At 63.7% G+C, this 19202-nt stretch overlaps 3 protein-coding genes across 7 annotated transcripts; 1 reads left to right on the forward strand and 2 right to left on the reverse strand.

Annotated features, from left to right (window-relative positions):
• Positions 1 to 279: 279 nt before the first annotated feature.
• On the forward strand, positions 280 to 6202 carry SRPX2 (sushi repeat containing protein X-linked 2). Its single transcript, XM_056360005.1, has 10 exons — positions 280 to 1094; positions 2951 to 3037; positions 3117 to 3308; positions 3436 to 3612; positions 4021 to 4147; positions 4249 to 4370; positions 4487 to 4666; positions 4811 to 4944; positions 5021 to 5142; positions 5471 to 6202. The coding sequence occupies exons 1-10, from the start codon at positions 1025 to 1027 to the stop codon at positions 5649 to 5651; spliced, it is 1392 nt and encodes a 463-aa protein (XP_056215980.1). The 5' UTR covers positions 280 to 1024; the 3' UTR covers positions 5652 to 6202.
• Positions 6203 to 6687: 485 nt separating this feature from the next.
• Positions 6688 to 14724, reverse strand: SYTL4 (synaptotagmin like 4). Of its 2 annotated transcripts, none has more exons than XM_056359829.1 (17): positions 14540 to 14724; positions 13680 to 13812; positions 13305 to 13520; positions 12673 to 12782; positions 12402 to 12516; positions 12133 to 12237; positions 11743 to 11866; positions 11546 to 11636; positions 11251 to 11354; positions 11077 to 11163; positions 10571 to 10749; positions 10290 to 10392; positions 9186 to 9347; positions 8330 to 8435; positions 7851 to 7950; positions 7102 to 7310; positions 6688 to 6981 (listed from the first exon to the last, which is right to left on the reverse strand). In XM_056359829.1, exons 2-17 carry the CDS (start codon positions 13802 to 13804, stop codon positions 6839 to 6841), a joined length of 2079 nt encoding a protein of 692 aa, XP_056215804.1. In that variant the 5' UTR covers positions 13805 to 13812; positions 14540 to 14724; the 3' UTR covers positions 6688 to 6838. The 2 variants fall into 2 exon arrangements, with proteins under 2 accessions (XP_056215804.1, XP_056215805.1); XM_056359830.1 differs by having other exon boundaries at positions 13680 to 13841.
• Positions 14725 to 15557: 833 nt separating this feature from the next.
• TRMT12 (tRNA methyltransferase 12 homolog) lies at positions 15558 to 19200 on the reverse strand. 4 transcript variants are annotated; one of them, XM_056359837.1, is made up of 8 exons: positions 19105 to 19200; positions 18433 to 18537; positions 18127 to 18274; positions 17858 to 18047; positions 17619 to 17769; positions 17432 to 17541; positions 16443 to 16600; positions 15558 to 16370 (listed from the first exon to the last, which is right to left on the reverse strand). In XM_056359837.1, the coding sequence occupies exons 2-8, from the start codon at positions 18501 to 18503 to the stop codon at positions 15924 to 15926; spliced, it is 1275 nt and encodes a 424-aa protein (XP_056215812.1). In that variant the 5' UTR covers positions 18504 to 18537; positions 19105 to 19200; the 3' UTR covers positions 15558 to 15923. The 4 variants fall into 4 exon arrangements, with proteins under 4 accessions (XP_056215812.1, XP_056215813.1, XP_056215811.1 ...); XM_056359838.1 differs by having other exon boundaries at positions 17858 to 18030; positions 18127 to 18282; XM_056359836.1 differs by having other exon boundaries at positions 18127 to 18282; positions 19105 to 19194.
• Positions 19201 to 19202: the final 2 nt, after the last annotated feature.

The following is a 19202-nucleotide window of genomic DNA, read 5'->3' on the forward strand; positions in this document are numbered from 1 at the left end:
CACCGGGCCGCCCGTCCCCGCTCTCCTGCCCCAGCGGCTGGCGGTGCAGCCCCTGCCGCCTGGCCGGGTGTCCCCCCGCAGAGCAGGGACCGGCCATCCTGCCCCCCAGCACATGGCACGGCCACCATGCCGGCAAGCGACGGGCATCCCCGCGCCCTGCAGCCCTGCACAGCCGCCTCCTGGCAGCCCTCTCCTGCTCGGGACAGCTGTGTTATTAATTAGCGCGCTCACCGTTTGGCCGCCACATAATTAGTGCATTCAGGCAGCACGTCCCCCCCCATCACCCCACGCCAGCTCTCCTACCTGTGAGTGCCAGGCTCGTCCCTCGCCTCCCCTCACCCACGCGGTCCAGTGCTCCAGCGCCTAAACCCCGGGGGGCTCCGGCGCCCGCCCCCCACCTCGTGGGGCAGCGGGTCCCACCGAACGTGCTCCATGAGCCCTGCCCGGCGGGGGCTGCGCTTCAGCTGGGAGGCAGCAGCCCCTAGCTGGAAGCGCTTGCCTCAGGACCCGCTTCCCAGCCCGCCGTCTGCAGTGAGGTCTGTCTCTCCCTCCCTCCTGGCAAGAGCTGGAAAAGGGGTCTCAGCTCCCGCCGTTCTGTCCTCGCCTCCCCCCCGACCCCCTGTTCCCAGAGCCCGCCAGGGCTGGGACAGGCTGGGCTTGGCTCTCTCCTCTGTCAACACAGGCTCCTGGCTCTTCTGCTTGCAAAGAAAAAACTCTGACAGCCTTTTAAAGCCTCGGAGAAGCAGGAGGTACACTGGAAAACGGGCGATCCTGGGATTTATTATTTTTGACAATCTCATCATTTTGGGCCTGACTCACGGCTTTTGAATGTTTGGGACGAGCAGCAGAGGGGAGAAGTAGGTTTGCTGAGCACAGGCAGCACGGCCAGGCAGGAGGGTCTGGCGTCTGTGCTGTGACAAGGCGACGGAGGGGGGCATCATCCCGCTCCCAGCCCCTCGCCATCCCCGCGGCTGCCCCTGGCTCGGGCACGGCAGGTGAGCTGGCCAGTCCCCAGCCCCCCAGCATGGCACAGGAGGCGGCCCCCATCTTGCTGGTTGTCCTCACCAGGCTGGTGTCATCCACGTGGCACGAAGGTGAGTGCTGGCGCATGCGGGCGCAGCGGGGCTCCCCCAGGGACAGCAGCCTGCGGGGTCCTGCTCCCATCAAGGGGTGACGGGCAGGGAAGGAGGGAGGGGTGCCCTGGTACAGCGATGCCAGCGAGAGCATTGATGCCTACAGGGTAGGGGGTGCCTGCAGGGGAATGCTGTGGGGGACGAGGAGTGGATGGGGTGCTGGGAGGCATCTGGAGAGGAGCAGAAAACCAGCCTCTCTATCACGCCCCTGCCTGCACGAACGCAGCCTTCCTGCTGACTCCCTGCTCCCATGGGGGCCATCGGCAGCAGATGTTTGCCTGGACTGAGTGTGCAGTCCCAAACCCCACTGCAGCCAGCCCAAGGATCAAAAGCTCTTGCCCTGTTTGGGGAGGGCCTTCCCTGCTCCCATCCTCATCCCTTTGCCACGCTGCCAGCACGGCTGGCTGAGGATGTTCCTGCCCAGGGCAGCCAGGGCTGCGTGCTGGCCCCAGGTGAGAAGCAAAAGGCTGTGCCTGCACAAAAAGGGAACATCAAAATTAAATGGCACATCTGCCTGCAGGAACACAGTGTACTCCATCCCCGGAGCTGGGGGGGGGGGGCGCTCAGCAGCCCCCTCGGGAAGCAGCCCTGCTCACTGACACAACCCCACTGCCACCCCCACAGATGCCAGCCCTGTGCTAACCCTGGGACCCTCCACTCCCTGGGGCAGCCGTGGCAGCGTGGGAAGGACGTTGGGATAAAAGGCTTGTGGAAATGTGTGGGCGACTTAATGAAGCTTGTGGGAAGCAATGGGGAGTCGCTCTGTAGTAAAGTTCATGCTGGAAAGATTTGTAATGGAGTTTCCTCCCTGTGACGGCAGGGCTGCTCCTCGGATTGGCCTTGGCGGATATCCCCTTCCCAAAACCCGGAGCAAGGGGAAGGGGAGATGGGTGCAGCTGCAGTGGGACTGTGGCTTTGCTTGGGGTCCCTTCCCAGGCTGAGCATCCCCGCCATGTGGGAGCGGGGAGTGCGGTGGGGTGGGCTGGCAGCGAGGAGGGGGCAGCGCTGGCGGGGGCCTGCGGAAACGCGGCGGAAACGTGAGCTCAGTGCTGGGGAATGCCGTGGCCGAGGCGCCGAGGGGCCACGGGGAAGGATGCCAGCCCTCTCCCCCTGCATGGCTCCCTCCTCGCCGGCTGGTCCCTTGCCCATGGGGATGCGGTGCGGGCCAGAGAGTGGCCTGCAAGGATGGCACAAGGCTGTCCTTCCCCCTGGCCATGGACCCTCTGCACAGCATGGATGGCATGGGGCCAGCAGCTCCAGCCAAGCCCCTCCAGCACCGTCCCCCAGCAGCAGCATCCTTCTCTGGCACACAAGCGAGAGGCTGCATCCCCACCAGCCCCCCAGCAGGGCAGCGTGCCTCTCCTGCCTTGCCTGGGCCAGGGGCTCCGCTGGGATGGGCAGGAGAAGGCAGCTTTCTTCCTTCCCTCGGGATGCCCGGTGGCAGGGACAGTGCCACAGGAGTGGGTGGAAGGATTTCCCGGCAGCGCAAAGCCGGGGGTCGGTGCCAGCCCACTGTGTGCCAGCACCCGCTTCCTGCCATAACCACGGCTGCTCCTGCCACTGTTTAGTCTGCGGGCTGGTGCCAATGCACACCAACCATGTCGCTGGGGACTGGGCTCACTGTCTGCCCGGCTTAACCCTTGATGGCAGCCCCAAGGACAGCAGGGCAGGGGATGCCTGGGGATCGGATCTCTTACTGGGTGCTGCAGGATGTTTTGGGGTAGGACAGTGCAGCTGCCCAGGGAGGCATCATCACCTGGGTGCCGCTGCATCCGTGAGCCATCACGCAGCCCCCTTGTCTCCTTCCTCCTCCCTAGGGTCTGGCTACTACGCAGCCGAGAGTCACACCAATGAAGTCTACGCAGAAGAAGCCCCTCCTGAACCTGCCCTGGACTATCGCCGAGGTAATGGCACCCAAACCTCATGGGGAAACTGAGGCACGGCAGGGTTGGGTGGCCCCCTCACCTCCCTCCTCTCCCCCAGTGCCCCAGTGGTGTGCCACACTCAACATCCACCGCGGAGAGGCCACCTGCTACTCTCCCCGGGGGGGCTCCTACCGCAGCAGCCTGGGGACACGCTGTGAGCTGAGCTGCGCCCGTGGGTACCGCCTGGTGGGGCCCGGCGCCGTCCAGTGCCTGCCCAGCCGCCACTGGTCTGGGATGGCGTACTGCCGACGTGAGTGTGCCCAAGCCGTCAGCTTGCCAGCATCCCCACAGACACCCATGGCAGCCAGTCCTGGGTGCTCTGCCCACTAGCAGTCAGGCCGGCTGGTTCCCTCCCCTCTTTGTGCTCTCCATCCCAGAAATCCGGTGCCACGTGCTGCCGGCAGTGCTGCGGGGCTCCTACGTGTGCTCAGCCGGCGTGCAGATGGATTCCCGCTGTGACTACACCTGCCTGCCCGGCTACCAGCTGGAGGGTGACCGAAGCCGCATCTGCATGGAGGACGGGCGCTGGAGTGGGAGCGAGCCAATCTGTGTAGGTAAATTCTCACCCTACCGTCCTCTCAGCCCCATGCTGCTGGGGCGCACAAGGGCAGGCCGCCCCACATCCCTGGAGTGCCTACAGGTATCACCCCACGTCCGACCCGGGCATTGCCAGGCGCTGGCTTCTGCACCTCCTGACCCTGGGACCGCTGTGCCCATTGCTCCCTGAGGTGCTGTTTGTCCTGAAGCACGCAGTGGTGCAGGCACGTTGGTTCAGGGTCAGGACACTCCGTGCTGGCTTTACAGCAGGGCTTGCTGGCTCTGGGGTGCCTGGGATGTGCGCAGCATCCCTGGGGGATGCTGGGGTTTAACCCTGGGGTTACACGCTGGGGCCAGTGCCTGGCTCTCGCAGCCCAGCCCCAGTGCCCTCAGGTTCCCCAACTCCCTCTCCTCCCTGTGGGCAGATATGGAGCCTCCCAAGATCCGCTGCCCAGATTCCCGGGAGCGGATAGCCGAGCCGGGCAAGCTGACCGCCACTGTCTACTGGGACCCCCCCCGTGTGAAGGACTCTGCTGACGGCATCATTAAGAGGTGAGGGCGGAGGTGCTAGGGGCACCACCAGCGAGGGCTGGGGGCCATGCTGGGTGCTCCCTCCCGGGGTCCTGACAGAGAAATCCTTCTGCTGGGTGCAGGGTGATGCTGCGGGGCCCCGAGCCCGGCTCTGAATTCCCCGAAGGAGAGCACGTGATCCGCTACACTGCCCATGACCAGGCGTACAACCGAGCCAGCTGCAAGTTCAGCATCCGTGTCCAAGGTGAAGCAGGCTCCCCGGGGGCTGCTGGCTGCCTCCCCCCAGCTCTGGGCTCCGCACCCCACGGCTGGGGCCGTGCCCCATGTCCCCCAGCCCTTACTCAGCCTCCCTCTTCCCAGTGAGGCGCTGCCCTGTCCTGAAGCCTCCGCAGAACGGTTACCTCTCCTGCACCTCTGACGGCAACAACTACGGAGCCACCTGCGAGTACCTGTGCGAGGGGGGCTACGAGCGCCAGGGCACCTCCCTGCGCATCTGCCAGTCCACCCAGCAGTGGACTGGCTCCCAGCCCCTTTGTGCGCGTAAGTGGGGCAGGGCAGGGGGGGACCTGCCTGCAGCCATGCCCTGCGCTTGGGGAGGATGCCACCTGGCCAGGCAAAGGGGTGGGGAAGGGGTGATGGGGGGCACAAAATGGCACTTCCCCACACGCACGCCTCTCACCCCAGCCATGCAGATCAACACGGACGTGAACTCAGCTGCCAGCCTACTGGATCAGTTCCATGAGAAACGCCGCCTCCTCGTCATCTCAGCCCCTGACCCTTCTAACCGCTACTACAAGATGCAGATCTCCATGCTGCAGGTGAGAAGTCCCTCCTGCCACCCCCACCTTCCCCTCTCCACCTCCAGCACCCTCTCACCCGCCTCGACCTCCACAGCAAGCTGCCTGTGGGCTGGACCTGCGTCATGTCACCACCGTGGAGCTGGTGGGGCAGCCCCCGCACGAGGTGGGACGCATCCGGGAGCACCAGCTGTCCCTTGGCATCATTGAGGAGCTCAGGTAGGGGGGAGAGGGGGCTGTCCTGCAGAGCCAGGTGCCTGTGCAGGGGAACTGAGCATGGGGACATCTCTGGGGATGGCAAAGCATGAGGTTGCAGCTGGGTTGGTGGACAGACCTTTTCTGCTGCACCAGAGGGGCTGGTGCAATGTGAGGACACCCCCAGCAAGCCTGAATACAGCATCACCAGACGCTCCCAGAGCTCACAGCCCCAAGGAATGGATGGGAGTCACCTGAGGAGGACCTGAGCGCTGTTTCATGGGGTGGGCAGGCTCAGCCCTCCATGACAAGCCCCCCAACCCTGACCGTCGGCTCCCCCCTGCACCCCCAGGCAGTTCCTGCACCTCACCCGCTCCCACTTCAATGCGGTGCTGCTGGACAAGGCGGGCGCCGACCGCGAGCGCTACATCTCCCCCATCAGCCCTGATGAGCTCTTCGTCTTCATTGACACGTACCTGCTGAGCGAGCGGGAGGCAGCACGGCGGGCACAGAGCGGGGACCCCTGCGAGTGAGACAGTGCCAGGGAGACACCCCCGCTCCGCTGGCCTCAAGGGACGGACACCTTTCCTTTTTGCTTTTCTAGTCACCCACCGTAGAGGAGGACCAGGGTGCCAAGGGCCTCCTGGGGAAGGGGAGCCCCTCTTCGGCTGCTCTGGCACAGAGGCCAGCAGGGCCAGGGACCATGCGCTGGCAGCATCCCTAGTGCCCAGCAGCCGGCTGCAGGGTGGGATGGCTCAGCCCAGCCAGGACCATGGTAGGACCCACCAGAGTGCCTCCGCTCAGACCCCAGGGCAGAGGGGAGATGGGCTGCCAGGCGCTGAGCTGCCAGAGCAGAGAGTGGGAGGTCAGGCAGGACGGGCAGGGAAACAGTGCAACAGCTTCACCCTCCCCTGGGGTAGCTTCACCCCCAGGCACAACCTGCACCCGCTCCCTCCCCCCCTGGGGTCAGCCCTGACAGGCAGGCACTCCTGCCAGAAAGCCTTCATTAAAAAGCAAACAGCCCCACGCTCAGCAAAGCCAGCGTGCAGCGCCCACCGCGGGCTCGCCATCCCCCCCCCCCCCCCCCCCCCGCCACCCCTTGCTTCACCCTCCACCAGCCATGGGGCACCCTTCCTGGGAACCATTTTAGCCATAGAGTATTAACTTGAAATAAATAAATTTGTATTAAAAGTCGGTGCTGGCAGAAGGTGTGTGGCAGAGGGTCCCAGGAAAAGGATGCTTCCTGGGGACCACTACCCCCAGGGTGACCCCACACAGCTCCATCCTGGGCCCACAGCCAGGGCCAGGCTGTGCACGGCTGCCCTGGTCCTGGCAGTATCCTGCGGGAGGAGGGTGGGGAAGACAAGGAGGGAGCAGACTGTGAAAGAGAAGGGGTATGAGTAAGAAGAATGGAAAGAAAACCCAACTACATTTCAAAGTATTTTGCCTGGAGGCGGGAAGAAGGGAGGGTCCACAAGGACTCCAGTTCAGCCTGAAATTTGGTGCAAAGCCTAGGACAAAAGGAAAACCCTTTAAACGAAGCTAAGCCAAGAAGAGTTTCTGCCCAAGCCTGTTTAGAGAGGGTCATGTTTATTAAAGGAAAAAAACCACAACCACCCAACAAAAAGCCAGCCCACACAGGGCAGCCCTGCCAGGCCGTGCAGCGAGGGTGGCCCAGAAGCAGCAGTGCCAGCCCCCAGCCAAGTCCCAGTGCCACAGCCTATGGCCTCAGCTTGGCCATGGTGGAGCGGAGCTGGAGCGTCCCCTCTGCCCACGAGCCTGGGTACTGGCACATCTTCTGCCACAGATTCAGCTCTTCACCCGTGGAGTCCATCCAGTCCACAGCCTGCCCGTTGCTCATGCCTGGGGGAAAGGTTACATATGGGCAGAAGTCACGGCTGGAGCAGCCTCCTGCCTGCAGCAAGGCAGCCCCAAGCAAGGCTGCTTGTCCCCAGGGTTTGATAGGACCCCAGGGCTCCTCACCATTGCCCACCCCCAGACGGACACCCCCGAGAAAGTCATTGCTGGACAGTGGCTCCCTGTCCCAGACCGTCAGCTCCAGGCAGATGTGCTGCAGGTCCTCGGGGTTGATGCCGTTGTAGACAAAGGTGTGGTTGTAATGAGGGTTCAGGGTCTTCTTCACCACAGGCGTCTTCCTCTTGGAGGCTTTGGTTTTGTGTGGCAGGAGGTAGCTGGGGGAAGCAGCCCCTTGGGTTAGCTGCCTGCAGCTGCCTTCTGCCTCAGGGTCTGGGGCAGCTCAGCACCCCAGGACCTGGCTTGGAGCCCACCTTCCCCGATATGGCTTGGGCAGGAGGACAACAGTCGGCAAGGGGCTGGGTCCCTGCCCTGCCTCCTGAAAAGCTGCTCAGCAGACTGCAGCAGCCTGAGGAGGGGAGAGGGCAAGGACTGGAGCCTGCTTGCCCCCAGCCATGCTGCCCGGTGGCTTGGCGACCTCTGGGAAGATGATTTGATGGCAGCTGGAGTCCTGCCCTGCACACAGCCTCCCGGCTGCAGCCTCTCAACCAGCCAAAGCCTAGGAGAGCACTTGCTGCCAGGAGTATCTTGTCTCTGGGCAGACGGTGACTTTCAGGGCACTAACGCAGGCACCACGGGGCAGCTAGTGGAGAGACCCTTCCCTCCCCAGGTCCCTCGGGCAGCTCTGGCAAGTGCCCTGGGATGCAGCCAAGGACGACAGTGCCTTCGTTGCCCCCCTACCCAGGACCCACACTCACCCCTTGACAAAGCTGTCTGAGGTCCCCCCAGATTTGGCAGCTGTGAGGTTCTTGGCTTCTTTGATCCAGACCTGGAGCTCACCACCTTCCCCTGTTTTGCCTGGGGAAAATCCAACACAAAAAAATTAATCGACCTTAATTTACACCATCACAAACTTCTGGAAAGGTCCTGCTGAACACCTTCATCACAGAGGCAGGTACAGATCCCCCAGCTAGGTTCTCCTCTTGCCTCCTCCCTCGCTGGCCCTGCCTGCTGAGGCCAGGGCAGGCAATTGCTTGGTGCAGGGCCTGATGGTCCAGCCCCAGGACCAGTGGACCAGCCTGAGGACAGCCAGGTCTGCCCCGACCCAGAGCAGCCCTGCAGGCATTATGGAGGAGAAGGCTGCAGTGGCGTCACCCAAGAAACCCATCAAGACCCACCTTGCCTTGCCATGAGCAGATCCCACAGGCTACAGAGATCCTGGAGCTCCAGCACTCACCCTTCCTGCCTTTGCCGGCCCCAGGGTGTTTGGAAGATGGGATGTACTTCATGGAGACAACCAGCTCCCCCTTGTACTGGTGGAGACCAGCAGCATCTGCCCCGATCTGCAGAGAGGCAAGACTTTAGAGGTCAAAGCAGACACGGTGATGGCCTGGTCTGCATGCAGACCTCCCCACGCTGGGCCAAAGGGCTTGGCTTCTTCTAGAGGTGGTTTAGCTGGCAAATGCCTACAGACCCTCCCCAGCATCACCACGTCAGAACTCAGACCAGCTCCTTTGGGATCCTACTTTGGCTCAGCCACCTCCCTCACAAAACCCTGTTTAGGGGTTTCCACAAGCTGTGTGAGCCCCAGCAACACCAAGGGCTGAGCCCACAGTACGAGTTAGCCTACAGAACCAGACCTAAGGGCAGCAGCAGAAAGATCCTTGCTGCCTGGCTTTCCAGCCTGCAGCAGGATGTCCCAGCCAATTTCCCCCATTTGTTTCCCTGAAGTTGGCTCCAATTCCTCCCAGCTGGAGCAGAGCGCCATGAAGAGCGGCACTCAGAGCAGTCAAGCAAGCAGAATGAAAATACCTGATGGGGCAGAGACAAGTTCTGCAGTATCACATAGGGGACTTAGCAAGGAGGAAGAGGGAAGCTGCGCTTGAGGCAGAAGATCTGCCCTTGTTTACTATGACACTACTGCTGTCTGCTTCTGAGGTCTTCACTTCTCCAAAGATTCGATTTGGCACAAGCCTTTTGGCAGTTCTCGGACAAGGTGTGTGCACCCCTCTGCCCACCAAGGGCCACCCCCTCCGGACAGGGCCAGGCAAAGGTGGCTGCGGGCAGCAGGGCTGGGGTAGCAGGGCCAGCACCTTGCCATGCAGGGGCAGAAACTCCTCCAGGTGGTTCTCGAAGTTCCAGGTGTCCAGTGGGACTTCCACCTCCCCCAGGAACGTGTTGCGGCCAAAGCGATCGTGGTGCCAGACTGAGAACTGCAGTGTCCTCGCAAGCAGGAGGGACTTGTTAATCTCATACTAGGAAGAGAAACAGGAAAACCCCTGGTGAGCTGGCAGCGGCGGGCAGGGGACAGGCTTAACAGACACCATCAGCCACAGGTCTTGAGCAGGAGAGAAGACAGCTTGGAGGAGCAATGGGTACATGCAGGAGACCGTTCATCTTCCTTTGCAAGCCTGCTTGAAACCTCAAAGTCCTGGGGCAGTGGTGCAGGAGCCTGTGCTCTGAGTGGTCCTCAGAGCCAGGACCAGACTCAGAGCATCCAGCCACCCCACCTCCACCACAAGTGAAGCTCTGCCAGCCCGCTGAGCCTCAGGCGGTCAGAGTGTGAGACCTTGGCAAACCCAGGGCTGTGGGTGCCTGGAAACAAAACCGCAGTTCCCACTTCCCTCCTGCCAGAGAGCGCCTGGCCTCAGCGATGCGCTGCCAGGCTCAGGGACAGAGCCACCCAGTCCCACCACCCCATGGTGGCTGCAGAGGGAACCGTGAAGGGCGGCACCAAGTGCTTCTGCCAGGGACCCAGAACTGCCTTAGCTCTTCCTCTGCAGCCATGCCGCCCTCCCTCCCACCACTGCAGCCTGCCTGCGATGGCCCAGGAGCCTCCTCCATGAAAGCTATGTCCAGGGTGAGCAAAAGGGCCCAGCTCTGGGAGATGCCACGGGAGCAAGGAACATGGCCTGTGACACACATGCACCTCTGCAGTTGAGCCTCCACCCCACCACGGCACCCAGGGCTTGACACTGCAGCCACATCAGAGCAGCAACCCAGCCCAGGAGTGGGTTTTTTTCCAGCTTTCAGGGTGCAGTGTCTGGACACAAGTCCTCTACAGAGCCCCCACCTCGGCGTTTGGAACCCATCCCTCCCCTGGTTTGTTCCAGCAGCTTTCCCAGGGCCGGCTGTCTGCCCGGCCCCACAGCACAGAGTGCCCATCCCAGCTGCCCCTCCAGCCCATCCCCGCTCACCTTCAGCAGCTCATTGTACAGGGGGTTGATGGTGTTGCGTTTGATGGTCGTCTTGCGTTTCCCTTGCCGGGATTTGTCAGGCAGGAGGTAGGTCTTCACGTACCTGAAGGGAGAAGCAGCAGCACTTCACCAAGGTCTCCCCAGAGCCCACCCCCAGAGCCCCCCAGGGCAACCCCAGACCTCCTGCCTTGCCAAGACCCCCCTGCTTACTGCTCTCATCTCTGGTGGGCACCCACAACCCAGCTGAGCACCACCAGCCACCACCCCCGCCCAGCTCTCACGGGTTGGAGCGCTTCTTGCCCTCGTCCCCATAGGCCAGCTGACGACACTCCTTCACATGAATGAACAAGGTCTGTGTCTTCTGCTCGTAGCTCAGGGAAAAGGAGATTCCCCCGGTGACCGCGACGTTGCCAAAGTCACCAGCCTCGCTGTAAATGCTGACCATGCTCCCCAGTGTGCTCTGGAAGACACAGCAGGGCTGAGCTGAGGCAACATCACTTGATGGTTCCTCTTCATCCTCAGCAAGGCTACTCCCCATGCCTCCTCGGCACTGCCCCTCTCACCCCTCCATGGCTGGGGATGGCTGCCGAGTGCCTTCCACCTACACACAGGCTCCCTGGAAGAGAGCTGGGTCTCTGTGTTTTGATTCCCTTCAAGGGGAGGAAGCCCCCACACCCCAAGCTCTTGCCTGTGGAGCTGCCCACCCTGCCTTCCTCCCACCCAACCTGTCTGCGTTGCCCTTCTCCATCATTTCTTCCTGCAGCACAACCACGTTGCAGGGACTCACCAAGGAGGTGCCACTGCGCATGCTGCCGCGGGCCACCCTCTGGCGATGGATCTCCACCAGATTATCAATATCCTCCTCTTCCTCCTCCTGCAAGGAGAGACAAGCCACCTTCATGGGGAGTGGCATGGCACGGCTGGCCAGGCAGCCAGCTCTGCGGCATGCTGAGGGTCTCACCAGCTCTGTGTTGAGGCCAGGGACCGACTTGCTCCGGTCCCCCAAAGAGCTGCCTTCCCCCACAAAATCTTCTGGGCGCAGGTCGATCACCGACTTGGTGTAGTCTGCAGGAGAGATGGTGAGGCAGGAGGCAGCAGCACTGTGCAGGACTAACAGAGACCTGCTGCTCCCTCAAGCAAGGGGCTGCCCCAGCCTCTCCCATCCACACCAAAAGCCCACCGCAGCCCGGGGAGAAGCGGCCACCCACCCCCCGCCACGTCAGCATCCAAACCCCCCACAACCACGCAGCTCTCACCCGCAGGCCTCACCACCCGCCGGGGATTCTTCTTGAATATCGTTTCGTGCTCGTCCACCAAGGCACTGCTGCAGCTCCCCACGGCAGCACCCTGGGGAGGGGAGATCCCTTCAGAGCAGGGCAAGGCTGGGCACCCCACAGGGTCCTGGCCCTGCGCCCCAGGACAGGGCTGAGCCTGCTGGAGCAGCGGCACGCACCCGTCTGTCAGAGAATGCGTTTTTGGAGCGGAGAGGGAGGGTCAGGCTGGAGGCAGCAGGTCCTGCTGGTGCAGCCGCCTGTTTTCCATCTCTGAGAGGGGCAGCTCTCTCCAAGGAGTTACTTCTGCAGAGGATACAGAAACATCTGTCGCAGGCCAAAAGCATGGCTGGAAGAGCAAGCGCCGGCCGGGAAGCGCTATCTCCCCACAAGCTACCTAGAACACCTCAGCCTGGGAAGCAGAGGAGCTGCCTGCCCAAGGACAGGTTCAGCCCAGCCAGAGGAGCCAGCTCCCCCTCACTAGACTGAAAAAAAAAACCACTTCAGATGAAGGTCCTCATCCTTCGCCAGGCCAGTCTTGCCAAGGAAAACCCACACAGGGAGCCCCTCACCTGCCCCCACCACCAGGACTAGGTCTGTAGCCATCCAGGCTCATGTTTTCCATGGATTCTGTGTCGCTTTTGCCATCCCGAGGGTCTGAAGCATCCGGGAACAAACTGCAGACAAATAAAACCACAGGTATGTCCTGTTTGGCAAGGAGGTTGAGCTGAGAAAGAGCTTCTGCGCCACCAATGATTTAAGCAGGGTGACAGCATCTGTCCCGCCCCTACAGCAGATGAGGGCTGGCACCCAGAACAAGGGAGATGGCAGGGATCCTCACCTGGGCCCCTTCTGGGGTGCCGGGGGGCTTTGCTGCTGGGCTGTGGGGGAGCTTTTGGGCTCGTTGAGCTGGGCTTTCTGGAGAAGGGTTTGTCCCACGGTCTCTCTTTTGCTGGCTGGAAAGAGAGAGGCATCAGGAGAACCACTGCTCCAAGCCCAGCACCTGAGGCAGGAGCTGCTCCCAGCCAACTCCATGCTGAGGCACACCTCGGAAAGCTGGAGCATCCCAGAAGGCTGGGCTGCGGGAGAAGGCATCGCTGCAGCACTCCTACCTGCCGACCTGTGCCGCAGGGACAGCCGCACCATGTCACTGCCCAGCCGGTTGGCGAAGCGGTTGACCCTCTGGTCATAGAACCAGTCACCCGTCGTCTTCTTCAGCTCGCTGCAGAGCAGGGAGGCAGCGGGGGCAGTCAGGAGCAGTGGGGGCTGCTCCCTGTGCCCCAATGCCATCCTCAGTGCTGCCACCAGCCAGGGACAGCACGGGCACGGGGGGCACGTTTAGCAGCTGGCTGGGCACAGCCGATGCACTGGCCCAGCTACGTGCGCAGCAAACACAGGAGCAGGAAGGGTTTTGTAGGACGGGGAGGCTGAGAGGGAGGAAACCTGGTGCGGTTGAAACACAGGCTGAGCAAAGGGCATGGGGGGGATGCCAGAGTCAAGTGAGGGGGGAAAAGGAGTGGAGTCAGCACAAAGGAGACCCAAGAGTGGGGCACGACCCAGCTCTCCATCACCCAACCATGGGTGCCTGCCACGGGAAGTGTCAGCAGAGACAACTGCCCTGCACTGGACATCAGCTAGGCTAGCAAAGCTTGGCCATGGGATAGCGAGCCAGGGCAACCGGGAAGAAGAAGGGGAGAGGAGGAGTGTGCCAAAGGTCCCTGTCACTTGCCCCTGGGGTACTCACGCCTCCTTGGTGCAGACTTTGCAGCGCCAGGAGCTGTTGAGGCTGTAGGAACGGCAGTCCTGGCACACCAAGTGGTTGCAGCCCCGGCAGGTGTTGGCCTTGGGGCTGACGCGGCCCAGGCTCTGCTGGCAGCGGGCACATGTCCGCTCGCTGTAGCGCTGGCTGCCCCGCTTGGCCCCCTTGCGCCGGATCTCCAGCAGCTCGTTCTTCAGGCGCCTGCTCACACCCCAGCACCGTCAGAGCTGCAGCGGGACCCCCAGGCTGGGGCTGGGGCTGAGCCGCCCCCACCCCATCACCTGCACCCTGGCCCCTCCAGCCGCTTGTAGGGCAAAGCGGGGAAACCAGCGCCCTGCCCGCCCCCCGCCACGTCCCCACCTGATCCTCCGCTCCTCTGCTTTGCGGAGCTCCTCGTCGCGCTGCAGGACCTGCAGGATCAGATCCCTCTCCGCGTCCGAGAGGAAGGACAGATCCACGGCCTCCGACATCGCTCCGCCCGGCATCGTTCGCCCTGGCCACAAGTAGCCGGGCGCGTCCGTGCTGGGAGCGAGCCAGGCGCTGAGCGCAGCCCCACGGCTCCCCCGGCACCCGGTGCCCCGAGCGCCCCCGCGGCCCTGCCCCGGGCCGGGCTGCCTGCCAGCCCCGCCGCCCGGTGACCTCAGCCGGCGCCGTGGGACCGGCGCTGACGCCCAGCGTCCCCGCGGGGGGAAGGAGCTGCCGCCGGCCGCTGCGCCCGCAGACGCGCCCCGGGCCGGGGACGCGGCTCGTCCCCCCGCGGAGCAGCCGGGTGGCGGGAGCAGGATCCGGACCCCGACCCCGGGCGGCCGCGGCAGCCCCAGCCCCGACGGAGCGGGACAGAGCCGCGCTCCCGGAGCCCCCGCGGGGGGTCTGCGGCGCCGCTCGCTCCCCGCTCCCTGCCCGGGGCAGCGGCACCGGCGAGCTGGGGGACGGGTGGCGGCTGGGAGCGGTCGCCGCCGAGCCCGGCGGGAGGGACCTGCCTGCCCAGCCGCACCGGCCCCCGCGCCCCGACGGGCCGGACCCCCGGCTCCCCTCTGCCGCGGGCCGAAGGGGATGTCCGGGGCCGCCGGCACCACGCTCGCAGCGCGGCCCCCGGGGCAGGAACACGCCGGCAGCCCCGCGTCTGGGCGGCCCCGGCGGCCCCCGGGACACCGCGGCCCGCGCCCCTGCCCGCGCCCACCCGCCACAAGGGGACCCCCAGTACCTACCACGGCACCTACCCCGGTACCTGCCACGGCTCCGGCAGCACCTCCCGGCAGTAGCGGGGAGGCGGGGCCGCCTCCTTAAAGGCGCCGCACCTGCGCCACCGACGGGACGGCCCGGGCGGGAGGCGGGAGGCGGGACCCAGGACCCGGGACCCGCCCCGCTAAGCGGCCCCGGCCGTGCCCGGAGCCCCCGGCCCCGCTGCTCTGTCCCCAGCGCGGCTGGGCAGCGCCCGGCTTGGTGCTTGGGGCTGGGCGCTGTGCCCCGGCTGCCGCCCGCAGCCCTATCTGGGAATGCGGCTCCTCCCAAAGAGCACACACACACACCCGTTGGCATGAAGTCTACAGCCACCCGAACTGCTGCGGGGTCCTCCCGGGGTCCCCGGGGCGCCCAGCACGGCGGCGGGCGAGGGGCAGGGACCCGAGGAGCGAGGCCGTGGTGCCCTCCCAGCGCTGCCGCAGCAGAGCATGTCCCCGCTGCAAGGCTCCAGCCTCTGCCCTTGTCCTTCGTGGCAGAGATACGGGCCCGGAGGAGCTCCCCGTGCTCTGCCCGCAGCAGCACAGGCAACAGGGAAGCCATGACGACACGTGGCAGGATGAGGCGCAGGGCTCACATGCGTGGGGACATGGTTTCTGGCCACTCAGGACAGCAGGGACCACCCCAAAACAAGCGTGAGGCCACAGCTCTGCCCACGCTTTTGGCTGTGCCATGGGGTTCCCTGCCACAGGACGGGGGGAGCTGGAGGAGATGGGACACCTACACAGAGGAAAACCCAAACCTCGTGGCCCCCCAGGACATCCAAGGCCAGCGGGAGCTCCCTCCTGGGGCAGGGGTTTCTCTGCAACAGGGGTACCCACACCATGCTCAGGCAAGGGGGCTCGCAGGCAGAACCCAGAGCAGGGGATGCCAGCAGAAGCTTTGGTCCCCAAGCCCCTCCACACACCACCCTGGGACCCGGCCCCCCCAGGCCAGGCCCCCACACACTTGCACCAGTGCTCACATTTTAACTGGACACCAACAGGAGAGGTAAGAAACACCTTTATTTTTGCATAAAGGTGAGAAGAAACCGAAATGAACAGGCCTGTTTCCAGTACAATAAAAAAGCGCACTGGTAAATACAAGCATCAAGCCTGTTCCTGACTCGCTGAAATGAAGCCTGGCAGGAACCCGGGGTCTCCTCAGCCCTGTGGCCCCCTCCTGCGGGAAAATGGGGCTGAAAGTGCCACCACACATCCAAGACCTGGGTGGCGACAGGCACAGCCAAGGCAGGATCCAGGGCACTCTCAGCCACAGCCTGCTCCATCCTCAGCTGGGATACGGTTCCTGGAGGGGTCTCCTGTGGGAGCACATCCAATGCCACTGTTTTGTGGGAGCCAGGGCCACACTGGGGGCTGTGCCCAGCTAGGTGGGCAGCGTCGGCCGGCACTCGAGGTCCAGCACAAGGTGATGCACATGGGGCGCGTAGGACTTGACCGCCTCGATGTGCAGGATGCTGGTGTGCCATGGCTGCCCATGCAGCTCTGCCAGCAGCCCCCGGATCCGTGCTGCCGTTGCTTCAGCCCACCTCTGCCACTCAGGCCTGATCCTGGCCCCCTGTGTCTCCTTCTCCCTGTCCTCCATTGGGTGCCATGCCTCTCCATTACAGTCTTTTCCCTCCGGAGATGCCTGCTCAGCCAGCAGGACTGGGGTCTGCAGTGGAGCCGTTGTGGGGAGCGTCTCCACGTTGTGGTGGATGTGGAGAATCCCACCTGTGCCCTTCTTCAGGACGCGGCAGGCCACTGGCCAGCCTTCCTCCGAGCTGGGAATCAGGCCCAGGTTCACCCGGTCCGCTACATCCCGCAGCTCCAGCTGGAAGAAGAGGGGAGGTGAGGGGGATGCCACATGGGGATGGGGGGTCTGAAGTCAGGCAGCATCGTTCACCTGCCGATTGTCCCCATGGTGGACACAGCAGCGGTCCTGCACACCGTTCAGCACCAGGCTCCTCCGAAGGGCCTCCACAGCATGGCTGTTCCACTCGCAGGCGTGGGCAAAGGCAGCCGCTGCGTGAACCAGGTATGGCAGCGTGAAATAGCCGATGCCTGGAAGCAGGAGGTGGCAGTGGCTGAAGGCAGGGTCCAGGCACTGCCAGGGGTCCCTGCTCCTCCCCAGAAGCAGGCCAGGATGCAGACTGCCATCCCAGCTCTCTGAATCTGCTTTGCTCTGGGCTGGAACAAACCCAAATGCTGGGAAAATGGAAAATCATCCCCCCCTCCTCTGCAAAAGCAAAATCTGGCTTGAAAAATGTTTAAAGAGGAACTTATTTTACCTTCAGTCTTTGGCCGTTAGCTTAAGACCTGCCCTGCCCTGCTTCCACTCTGTGCAGAAGTGCCCAGAGTACCATTTATTTTAATTAATCCAGAGCAGTTTTGTGAGTGCCACATCCTTTCCTCGTGGTACAAATTGGAAGCATTAACCTCCCTAAGCACAAAACGGCTGTTCTCTCGACATGCAAATGCCTGGTTCGATCTCCCCAGTTACTTTCACAGCACAGGACACTTCAGTTAGTGCCAGCCTGTCATGAAAACACAGGCTCAGAACATCTATGGGAGCTTTTCAGAAATAACATTGAGGGCAAATATTTCCCCTGGCTCCAAACGATTCCCATGAGCAGCACTAGGTACAGAGCAGAGTTCTGCAGAGCCTGAGCACAAGGTCATACTAAGTGTCCAAAGGCAACATGGACACAAGGAGAGACAGCAGTGCTGAGGGCTCACAGATGGGGTAGGAGCTCTAAGTCTGCATGTTTTTCCAGTGCAGGCTGGAAATGACGTTTCACATCCACCTGGATGCCATCAGTACCTGCATCACTGCTCTCTGCCTGCCTGCCCCCACAAGCCTGCCCTGCCAAACCCCTCCACCGTCCCTGTTACCTGCATAGAGATCCACCAGGACCTCCCCGGAGCAGGGCAGTGAGGCCACCCGCAGCTTCTCCGTGATGTTTCCCGGTGAGAACATGCACTTGGTCACGTCAAAGGTGTACCTGGGAGACACCGCTGACCCAGTGAGGGCAGCCCCTTCCCTGTACCAGCCGCACCCTGCAAGGCAGCTCCTGCCTACCTGATCCCGTTGTCCACATGCTCCACCCAGCCATCCTGGCCCAGCAGCAGGGTGACGCGGGGGGACCGCATCCCGTCTGGCAATACCCGTCCTCGCCTGGCCAGCCGCTGGGCACCCAAAGCCGAGGCGACCGTCTCCCAGAGCACTGGACCTGCAACACACCCATCCTGGGAGCTTTAAGAAAGGCCAGGGCAGCTCTTCAGGCAGGATCAGGGCAGGCAGGCCCTGCTGCCCCTTACCCAGCTTCTCCCACACCGCAGCCTTGAAGCTGTCCTCACTCAGCAGGACCAGGTCCTTGTGTCGCTGCCAGGCGTGGGGCACATCGCGCTCCAGCTCCTCTGACCAGCTCTCACCCAGCAGTCGCCGCAGCTCATCCCGCAGCTTCTGGGCTGGTGTCTGCCGGCGGGCTGCCCTGGAGGGGACGGGGTTCTGCGGGGAAGGATGTGGCACATGGGGCTGAGACCCCACCACCCCACAGCAGGGCTCAGGGCGAGGGCTCTCTCCCAACCTGGATCCAGACCAGTTCACAGGGCATCTCCTGGGGCAGCCACAGCTGGGAGAGCTTCTCCTCCAGCACAGGCAGGGCCACACAGCCCCCTGGCATCTTCTGCAGCTGGTAGTGCCTGTCCAGGAGCTGCTCCTCTTCCAACTGCTCCCTGCGAGGCTAAGGCATGGTCAGACCCTCCCCAGCCCTGCTGCCCACCCCATCGCAGGGAAGAGACCCCCGCTGGGTGCGGGGCTGGCCTCTGAGCTCTCCTCCCCGCCAGCCCTGCCGGAGCAGCCGCAGGGCTCCCATTCCCTCTTTCAGGCTCACCTGAGGCACTGGGCAAACCGCGGCTCCGTGGCCAGTGCAGGGACAGGGATGGGGGTGTCCCTGGCCTCCATCCTGCCGAGCCCCAGGACAGAGGGACATCACCGGCTGGCAGAGACACGAGCACTGGGTGTCAGGTTTGCAAGGGACAGGAGGGAGCTGCGGCCAGAGGAGTCCCTGGCACTGCCATGCTGGGGGCATCGGAGCCCCGGCTGCACGCGGGGGCAGGGGGCTGGCTGCCCTGGCACTGCCATGGGGTGCCCGGGGATGGGGCGCCCTGGGGGATTGCGTGCCCTAGGGCTGTTGTCCTTGGGATGGGGTGCCCTAGGGGATGAGGTCCCTGGGATGGGGCGGACTGGGGTGGTCCATGGAAAGGGATGTCCAGCGATGAGGTACCCCAGAGGATGGGGTGCTCGAGGTATAGGGGGAGTGGGTACCCCAGTAGTGGGATACGTGGGGGGTGGGGTGTCCCAGGGAATGGGGTGGCCGGGGAGTGGGGTGCCCGGCTGCGGGATACCCGGGGGGCTGTGCCTCTGGGCCGGTGCCCGGGACTGCACCCTTGAGGCCACGGCGCTGCTCCGAGAGCCAGCCCCTGATGGCGGACTGCCCGGAGAAGGGCTCCCCAAGGACCCCGCACCCCCCGGCCAGGTGGCCCGGCCCGCTCCCCGCTCCTACCGAGCGCGGCGCGGAAGCGGCAGCAGCACAGCCCCACGTTTCCCTCCGGAGCGCTTGCCGTGCCGCGCCGCCGTGCCTGTCGCGGGCGTGGGCGGAAG

The sequence above is a fragment of the Falco biarmicus genome, chromosome 14 (assembly GCF_023638135.1).
Source record: "Falco biarmicus isolate bFalBia1 chromosome 14, bFalBia1.pri, whole genome shotgun sequence".
Classification (NCBI taxonomy): Eukaryota; Metazoa; Chordata; class Aves; order Falconiformes; family Falconidae; genus Falco; species Falco biarmicus.

Bases quoted from the DNA above. Each gene is read 5' to 3' on its own strand.
- SRPX2 (XM_056360005.1), top strand. From the start codon at position 1,025: ATGGCACAGGAGGCGGCCCCCATCTTGCTGGTTGTCCTCACCAGGCTG. The intron at 3,038-3,116 runs GTAATGGCACCC...CCTCTCCCCCAG, and splicing joins TGCCCTGGACTATCGCCGAG to TGCCCCAGTGGTGTGCCACA. The intron at 3,613-4,020 runs GTAAATTCTCAC...CCCTGTGGGCAG, and splicing joins GAGCGAGCCAATCTGTGTAG to ATATGGAGCCTCCCAAGATC.
- SYTL4 (XM_056359829.1), bottom strand. From the start codon at position 13,804: ATGCCGGGCGGAGCGATGTCGGAGGCCGTGGATCTGTCCTTCCTCTCG. The intron at 11,355-11,545 runs GTGAGAGCTGCG...TCTCTCCTGCAG, and splicing joins GCGGGTGGTGAGGCCTGCGG to ACTACACCAAGTCGGTGATC. The intron at 11,164-11,250 runs GTGAGACCCTCA...CTCTCCTTGCAG, and splicing joins CTGGCCTCAACACAGAGCTG to GAGGAGGAAGAGGAGGATAT.
- TRMT12 (XM_056359834.1), bottom strand. From the start codon at position 18,503: ATGGAGGCCAGGGACACCCCCATCCCTGTCCCTGCACTGGCCACGGAG. The intron at 17,542-17,618 runs GTAGGCAGGAGC...GGTGTCTCCCAG, and splicing joins CATGTGGACAACGGGATCAG to GTACACCTTTGACGTGACCA. The intron at 16,371-16,442 runs GTGAACGATGCT...CTCTTCTTCCAG, and splicing joins ACCATGGGGACAATCGGCAG to CTGGAGCTGCGGGATGTAGC.